This window comes from Crocuta crocuta, unplaced genomic scaffold (assembly GCF_008692635.1).
Source record: "Crocuta crocuta isolate KB4526 unplaced genomic scaffold, BGI_CrCroc_1.0 scaffold6267, whole genome shotgun sequence".
Lineage (NCBI taxonomy): Eukaryota > Metazoa > Chordata > Mammalia > Carnivora > Hyaenidae > Crocuta > Crocuta crocuta.
The window spans coordinates 42,094-51,353 of record NW_027530178.1 but is presented as its reverse complement, the minus strand read 5'-3'; the positions used below and the strand labels follow the sequence as shown (position 1 = coordinate 51,353).

At 47.1% G+C, this 9,260-nt stretch overlaps 1 protein-coding gene across 1 annotated transcript in view; it reads right to left on the bottom strand.

Moving 5' to 3' along the window:
• Positions 1 to 5,557: 5,557 nt before the first annotated feature.
• SLC16A2 (solute carrier family 16 member 2) overlaps positions 5,558 to 9,260 on the bottom strand; it is a 17,267-nt gene continuing 13,564 nt past the window's right edge. Inside the window, exon 6 of the mRNA XM_077764770.1 lies at positions 5,558 to 8,126. Coding sequence (XP_077620896.1) covers positions 7,906 to 8,126 — 221 coding nt within the window. The 3' untranslated portion in view covers positions 5,558 to 7,905. The remainder of the gene's footprint in view (positions 8,127 to 9,260) is intronic.

The following is a 9,260-nucleotide window of genomic DNA, read 5'->3' as shown; positions in this document are numbered from 1 at the left end:
GGCTCACTTTGTTTCTAACTCATGTAAAGTGAAGTTTATTCTAAGGCTATGAGTAGGGTAACAGGGTGGAAGGAGTAGTACATAAATCCAAGAATAAGCAGTAACAGGAACAGACCTCACCAAGATTAGAGCGGGAGATAGTTGTGCTTCAACTTAGCCCTAGAGAATTTCAGTTAGAGTTTAGAGTCTTCATTCTAGTGTCTAAGTGACCTTCTTTCTACCCCACCACCACCTGACTGCCTCTAATTACTACTCATAAATCTGCCTTTACAAGGCCTATCATAGCTTCTCCAGCCCCAGCTATACCTCATGGCCTTTTAGCTATAATAATTCACTATTTGTTTTCTGTTATTGTAGCTTTCTGTTTCATATTTTAGATTTAAGAAACAAAGTATCTGATTAGCCCAGCTAATTCTTTCAAGGCAGTTCATACAGGACAGTTTGTGCCCTTAGAAAGGTCTTTCTTTCTTCCTCACCACAAAAATGTACTGTGGTGGGGGAGGGAAAACAGGTCGAGTCATGTGGAAAAATAAATGTGGCTACTTAGCCAGCACTAGTGATCTGGAAGAGAAAATAGTGGAATATGACATAAGGTAGAAGAAGGGAAAATGCTAAGGCACTGGTGCCTACAACAACAACAACAACAACAACAACAAAACTAACATGGGGAGTCAATCTAAGCCTGAGACACGGTCTTAGACCAAATGGTAGAAAGGTTGTTGTAGGGCTTCCTTACAGAAACATTTATTGTACATCTACTTTGGACCAACCAATTTAAATTCATTGACTCATTTTTCTGGTCTTATATTATCATTGAGGAATAATAATTATTAATGCAATTGTACAAATAAAGAAACTAAAGCCTAAAGAGTAACTGTCTAAACTTATGAGCAAATAAATGACAAAGGATATAAGCTTAAGATATCTAAGATCTATTCCACATGTTCTTGTTAGAGAACAGGAAGCCTCCATAGGTGGGTATGGATAGTGGTCTTCTTCGTGGTGCTAAGCCCCTAAGTAGAAAGTCATGCAAATATCCTGGGAAGTTTGGTTAGTCTTTTGGTGTCATCTGAGTTTGAATGGTTTTGAAATTGGACAAGTCATGTAAGTTCTAACAATAAGCCAGATGTAGAAGGATGAGAGACCTGCGGAAATACATGCTGTCAGACAGAGGGTATGTGATAACAATTACTTTAAAATGAGTAATTTTGACTTTCCTTCCAATAACCAGCCAAGACAAAGACCCTTTGAGGACCTCTGGACATCAAGCAAAGCCCTGGAAATTAGCCCTAGGTGGTAATAATTTTATTGAATAAAATAAAAGGAGGGACTGAGGAATAAGGCACAGGAAAACTCATTTTGGAGTTTTACCTCCATTTCAAGGCACAGAGGAACCCAGAAGACAGTGTTGTGTATTCCCAGGGAAAGGCAGATTAGGGACTCCTAATTACTCTTCCATACTCCCCTCCTCATCCCTCTCTTCCCATAGGAGAGCCTGGGTTGGGTGGATGGGAGGTGTACAAGGACTCTGGCTCAGCTTTTGCAGCCTCCATGCCTCTATCTTGGGGCTGTGGTGCCACTTACTACCCAGTTTTCCTTGGGGGACAGAGTGGGCCTGGGAGCAGCAGGTACTGACTCCAGGAGCAGCAAGCAGACTTTCTGAGAAGTCAGGGGAAAACCAGAGATTCACTTATCTCTCTACTTTCTGTAAGGAAGGGTGGAAAGAGCCTTGGAGAAGGGCTTGAAAACTGGCGTTTAGTTCCTGTATGGGCCTCACTTTCCCCATCTGTAAGACAGGTATAAAAGCAGCCGCCTCTCAGAGTTGCACGGGATGGATCAAATGTGATGAGGGATATGGGAGCCCCTGTGAACTCTAAGTTGCCCACCCAAAGGTGAGGGCAACTGTTATCACTGAAGGGAGCCTCTGTGTCCAGATATGCTGGGGGGAAGACCCTTGTGTTCATGGAGCCAAAGGAAGAAGGAAGTGTGTCTGTGCTGGGGAGGGGGGGCGAATGAGGAGGCAAATAGCTGAACGATGTCCCACTGACAGGAGGAAACTCTGACCTTTGCAAGGCTTTGAGGCAGGTGGAACTGCAGGGCTGAGCTTCCCAGAAGACTTCACCCTAGGGGAGGAAGAGCATATGTGGGTGTGGGGGGGAGGTGAGTGGAAGTGATTACCCTCTCCCTCTCACTCCCACTTAGGCAAATGGCTGAAGGTTGATGGAGAGGAAGCAGGTTGATGGAGAGTAGGGTGGAGGAGTGTCGGATGGGGAGCAAATTGAGGAGGGGGCTCTTAGAGTCAATCTGGTCCGTTCAGGTTTGGGGGAGGTTTCTCAAGCCTAGGAAATCCCACTAGTTCACCTGTGTGAACCTAGGGCAGCTGGTGGGGGCTCACCTTCACCCTGAGTGGTATCCCGGGACCATGTGGTGGGTGTGTGAGCAGACCTGAGCTGAGAGCTCTCACCTGCGTGGTAGCCCATCCCCCCCCAGGAATTCTGGGGACAGTTATTATGGGAGGAGTGGGCCAATTCTTTGGAAGATGCAGCCCCATCGTACTGACTTGCGTGGAGGAGGTGCCCCGCAGGCCCTGCCCAGGGTTGGAGGTTGGAGAGGCAGGAGGAGGAGGATGGCTGCTCTGGACCTGAACGTTTCCTGGAGGCTGTTCCCACCCCCCAGTCCCCGCATGTCCAAGAGCCCCCTGCCCAGAACCAACTAGATCCTTCGCCAGCTGCAGGTTGACTCTAACCTTGGGGCCTTGGGGCCAGATCAAGTAGGGGGGAAGACAGAAGAAGGCCTCAGGTAGGAAGGAGTTGTCGCTGGTCCAGCCCGGATCGCCTCCAGGGCTCTGGACCAAGTGGTCGGTAGGGGTGGCGGCGACACAGCAGTCCCTGGTGGTGGTGGTGGCGTGGGCGGAGCAGTAGGAGCGGGTTGGGGCGGTGGGGGGGGATCGAGGAGGAGCACAGCCCGGGACACGCACGCGGCAGCTGCAGTTTATTCATCTGGCTCTCTGACCAGTTGGCAGGACCTGGGGCTGGATTCTCCCGACTTCCTTCCCGCCCCCTTCCCCTGAGCGGGCCTGATTCCCATGTGAGTATAGCAGGATCAGATTCATCTCTGTGTCACAGTTCCCGGGGTTCTTACCCTCCCCAGGCGCGGAAGTGGATGGAGGGCCCCGGGGGATGTGCGGGGGCAGGAACCTTGCCCTTTCCCACCCAAAGTAGCCAGAGGACAGTGGCAGAACCAAGAGATGCTGCAGCCAGGGCCGTGGGGACAACAGCCCCATCTCCATCTCCAGGCACTCCCTGAGTATAGCGTAGGCATGGAGACCTGGTGGGAAGTGGTACTTGTAGCACTCCCTCCCATCTCAGGATCCCAGGGCCTAGTCGTTTTGAAGGCAGTGTAGCACAGTTGTGCAGTGGGAAAAGGAAGGTAGCAATTGCCTGTCTCTAGTCTCTCATCCCTGAAGTGGGTATGGCTGGGAGCACTCTATAGGTACTGTCAGTCTATGAGTCCTACTGGCCAGGCAAGAAGGCTGCTGGGCTAAGCTCTGACACTTGTTGGATGTGAGCAATGGGCTAATTTTATCTGGCTGGACCTCCTTATCAGCAGGAAACCAAAGCTGAGGAGCGCATAGTTCTTCCAGGTGGCTTTGGCCAGGGGAAGGCCTGGTAGTAAGGTGGAAATGCTGGGTGGGGCCTCCATCCTGGAATGGCCATGGTGGTTCCTATTCCTATCCCAAAGGCTCTGAGGTCAATAAACTGTGGGCTGCTGGGATCCAGAAGAGAAAAATGTATCTCAGAAAAAAAGATAGTATAAATTCCTTCTTGTATTTTTCTCTTTGTTTTCTCCACCTCTGCTTTCATTCTAAAATCCCTGAGCTTCTAGCAGAATGCCTTACACATAGCAGGTCCCATAGAAAATATTTCTGAATGACTTGAAAATCAGTCAAGGAACTCTGCTTCTGGGGACCACTAGGGAGAGCTGGAAGGCAGGAATTGAAGGGCCTTCTGCTGCAAAACCTCAACCCTTGCAGGAGTTGGGTATCTAATCCCTTTCCTTGTGCCTCTGAAGTCTCCCATACATTTCAACTCATTAAAATTTCAGAACTCCCTTCAAGGGTTCTGGTTCAAACCAGCGTCCACCCTATCTAGGTGTCAGCTGTCAGACATCAGGGATTTGCTGGGGGCACCTGTAATCCCTGTCAGCTGGCCTGCTCTGTTGCTGTGGAGAAGTGGCAGACAGCTGCTGGCTCCCTCTTCAGACCTGAAAAGGCCCTCAAGGAAAGCATGTGCTCATAAAATTTATGGGATCCCACAGCTTTGAAATCTAATGATCTGAGTGATCAAACACAGACTGGAGCCTTGGGGCTACTGGAGGAGGTGATAGAGGAAGCAGCACAAGTTGGGTGGGAGAGCCTGGGGCTAGGCAACAGGACAGAGTAATTAGTCTCAGTGGGAGGAGATGAGGAGGCTGTCAGCCTGTGGATGTATGCACTGAGGGGAGAAAAAACAATCGCCAAGAGTTGAGTGGTAAACCACCCTCTCTCAAAGGAAACCAGCCCCCTCTCATTTCCCCTCCTCTGTTCAGTGAATGACCACAGAGAGATGGACTTTATTTATGCCTCTTGGGTTACTGGAGATGGAAGTAAGTGGTGCCAGCTTTCCAATGCCAAGGCTGCATGAAGGTCTTGAGTGTTTGGGAAGAGAGAACACCAAAAGTATGTGTTGGTTGGGAGTGAGAATAATATTGAAAAGATGGGATATGCTAAAATCAAACTTTTTCAGATTTCATTTTTGCTTGGACCTGGTCCTTTTGACACCATTTTGGAAATAAGCTCACTATATAAGTTGTTAACTGAAGTACACAAGGTATTTCCCCCTTCTTGAGTTCATTTCCTCATCTGTAAAATAAGGGGTTTGGACTGGACTGGAAGTCAATTACCTGAGTCCAAGTCTCAGTATGCTCTGTCACTGATGAACTATGTGAACCTGCTCAGTCCCTTACCATCTCTAGGCCTCAGTTTTCCTCACTTAAATTCAATGCAGAACGTGGACAAGGGAGACTCAAATTACTCCCAGCTTTGTCATTGTTGTAGGTTTCTCTTTTGCATCGCCCTCAATTCCAGAGTCTGTTGCTGTTCTGTCTGTGTAACCCAGCTATACCAGTCCCTTCAGGTTCTCCTGTCAATAGTAAGGGAGAGGATTAAATTGAATTGTTGCTAAGGTCTGTGTCCATTTTCAACATGACATGTATATAGCAAAGTGGTGGCCTTGGTGGGGCCTTCACTGAACCTAAGCCACTAATTGTGTTCTCATTTTGTAAAGTGACTGATTTTCCACTTTAGAGCCCCTAAAAATCTAATCCTGAATAGATTAGATTAGAAGCCACCAAGCTCCAAACCCTCTATATAGCTCCTTTTCCAATTTCTGCTCTCACAGAGAGTATAGACCCTGGCAGAAATTTTATTTGAAATGAGATTTCAGTTCTGAAGCCAAACATCTTGCTGTTAACTAGGTTAAGACTGTTTCACCCTTGTAGACAATACACATACCAAATCTAGATTTTTAGATCTGTTTATTTTGTTCCAAACCTTCTGAGGATTTAAATGTCCCAGATCTCAAGCTCCCAAATTTTGTTCGTTTTCCTAGACTTAACTGTGGTGCATTAGAGGCTGCATCCTACCCTAAATATTAATACTGAGCTGCTTTTACCAACCAACATTCTCTCCAAAAGCACACAAGCTCACACATGTACATGCATATATGTGGAGGAAATAAACTAATATCCCACTATGTTATGTGACAACTGATAGGGCAGATTTGGGACCTGTGAATGTCTTTCCTTCATCTGGAGAGAAGTGGTTGGCAGCCTGATTTTTAAGAGCTATCTTCACCTTGACCAACAAAGGGGACCCTGCAAAACTGCCCTTCAGTGACTTGGTGGGGAAGGGACAGGAAGAATGGGAGCAGGGCCTTTGTTGCTCCAACATTTTCAATGTTCAATTACAAGGCTCCTGGGGCCTGGCTCCCCCGTTTCACTGCTGCTGGAGCCAACAGGATAGTAATTAGGCCCCTTCCTATCCACAGTGATAAGAGCCAGTGGATTTTCCTTTGGAGAGTTGATAAAAGCTGCACTAGGACCAATGGAGGGGGTGCAGGACTTTGGCCTTGAATGAGGCCACGAGAAGCCAACCATGCCCCAGCTGCCTGTTTGTAACAGAAAATGTTATGGGTGAGAACCACTGTATTCTTTGAAGCTCCTCACAGGCAACTTCGTCCTTCTGGCCCTGGGATGTCCCTGTCTTAGGATGGCAAGTCACCATTAGTTCCAAGTAATGGCCTAGGATGCCTGAAAAGAAGGTGATGAAAGATTAGGGTAACAGGAGCATAACAGACAGCGGCCCATAATAGGAAGAAAGGGACACAAAGAGACCAAGAAAGGAGGGAAGCTGAGCTCCTAAGGAGGTGGGTTGTGCTAGCTTGGACACAGCCTAGCTGGCAATGCTCTTCAGCAAGAGTGTTGCCCATAATCCAGATTATGGCAACATAATGGCAACATAGGGGAATATCTGGCACCTATTTCAGAGGGATTAAGATGGTCCAGACTCTACCTTTCCTGGCACCTTTAATGTCTGCTAAGTAGAATGGCTCAGGATGCTCAGCATGGGAGACACATTGGGTGGTAAAGGCTAGAATGGTTCCCTCTTCCTAAAAGAAATTGTTCAACACTATATGCGGCTGCTGCCTTTACCTGTAGGGGATCCAGGTTAGGAATGGAATTTTCCCTAAAACAGTCCCTTTCCTGCCCTGCCCCAGCTGGTAATATTAACCTATCATGAATAATGAGGGATGGAGGAGTTGGTCCTTTGCCAGGTCAATAACTATTGCCCCTCCCTCAACCAAGCCCTTCCCCATCATCAGTCCTCCTCTGCATGCTGAGATGAAAGGGATTTCTTCACATTTTGACAGATGACTACAAGGATGGGGAGCTAGGAGTGCCTGCAAGTTAGCACACTAGCCTGGGAAATCTGTAAAAATCAGTGAGTGGAACTTTATGGTGTTTAATATCCCTTCCCTATGTGATATTCTACTCTTCCAGTTTATAATTATAGCAGCTTGAGCCAAAAAGTAAGATGTGGCTCAGACTGAGATGAGTGGAATTGATGATATGGTAGGGCTGGGCTGGGCCAAGAGAAGCTGATTGGCCCAAGCTCTAGGTCCCTCCTAGAGTGTCAAACACCCATGCATCTATGATAGTCATAAAAAGAAATAGAGGGGGAAGAGAAGGGAAAAGCAGTAAAGGAAAGAAATGAAGGGAAGAAGGAAGCAGACTGTTAACCAACTCTATGTTGGGGAAACTATTTGTACACTTGTAAAGTGATGTCACCCACAGCTCTTGGGAAGCCACAGCCCTCAGAGGCTCTGAGACTAAGCAAGACTCTTGTCTGATTTTACCTCTCTTCCCTTTCTCTGCCTCCTTACCAAAGGCTCCAAGGACAGATGGCAAGGAAATTCTGAGCACACAGAGGCTTGGATCTTCCCACCAGGCTTCTAGGGAAACAGTAGCACCTTTGGAAGTTGCTTTTAGTGGGTGACTAGCAATCTGGGGCCAGGAGGTACTATCTCCAAGTGTTAGAAAGTATATGGACATGTTCCAAAGGCCAGAGAGATACTAAGCTTTTCTAGTTCCTGGGAGAAGGACCCTGGCAAGTTTAAAGGCATTCACAGGGAGCATTTAGTTAATGAGTTTAACAGGAGCTTTGGCTCCAATGGGATGGTCAGGTGTCTGAACTGCTGTGTGTGCATGTTTGAGAACAAATGTGCTGATGGCAAAAATGTAAATGCTGAGCAGGGTGGAGTGAAAGGAAAGGGTTGAGGAGGAGCACACAATGACTAGGAAAACACATTAGATTGGTTCCTCAGGGATGGGGGAGCCCGGCAGCAGCTCCCCATTAGGGTCTGCATCAGGGGCCAACATCTTATCCTTGCTGGAATCCCTTTGCTCTTTCTTGAACATCCTTTGATGCATCAGAGGGACGAAGAAGAGGATTATAGCCCCAATGATTGGGGGCACACCAGCAAAGTAGAAGGCCACATGGTAGTCCCCAAAACAGTTGCGGAGGAGGCCTGAAATAGTTAAGAGAGACAAGTCAAGTTCAGCTTTGCCCTCCTGCCCAAAGATGCTCTCTGCCTCTTTTAGGGGCCATCACAATGCCTATCCAGAGAATCTTGCCTGCACTATCTTTACCCAGGACCTACTCAATGTAAACATTCCTAATGAAAACAATAAAACCTCTATTACAAAGTCAGGTGGCTCCTCCCTGAGGTAATGGGGCTGCAGGCCCTTGAGGTTAATGCTTATTATAAAAGAGGCTAATGAAGCTTCTCTTAAAGTTCTCCAGTTTTTACTTTCATGAAGGTACAGCTTAACTTCCAGTCACTCCTAGGTAGGGAGTTAGGAGGGGAGCTAGTTCAAAAGAGTTCCATAGAAGATGACCAAGTCTTGTCTCGATTCAGTGATATACCCTCCACCCCCCAACTTTGGCTAGAGTGTTCTTGTGAAACAATTCAGCTAAGTTCCTATTTTGTCTTTCTCTGAAGTGCCCTTTCTCTGAAGTTCCTATTCACCCTAAGGGAATGCTGTTTGTATATCCTTCATCCAGTTACAGATATGGTTGGCCCCTCTGGGTTTGTATAGATTGCTAATAACATGGATATGTTTGGCATGGTATGCAAGGATTCCCTGCTTACCTTCAGAAACAAAATGAGGACACCTCACAGGAAAGATGATCCCATAAACACCACTGAGGAAAGGCAAGTAGGCCCTTGGGCTGTTTAGATGGTAAGCAAAATGGAAAGAGATGTGGATTCTGGGATCCACCTCTGGGATCAGGGGCTGGATAGAGGCTCCCTCCTTCAGTGAGCAACATGGCTGTTGCACAGGGTCTGGGTTGAAGTTTTTGTCACTGTCACACAGCATGACATGCCCTTACAAGGCCTTGCACAGAATTGGTGTTCAAAGGATATTTGTTGAGTTAGCCCTGTTGGCCAGCCTAGGAAGGTTAACCCACAAATCAATATTTACATTAAATCTTAAAGAAAAGAAATGGAGTTCTATTTTCATTGGTTTTCCTTGTTTCCTATGTCCCTTGGGGTATCAACAATGCTCTTCTTGGAGAGTGGAGAAGGAAACTGAGAATACTGAAAGACAGGAAGCCAACACTTTGCCTACTACCTGCTAGAAATAGAAGCCTCACTGCC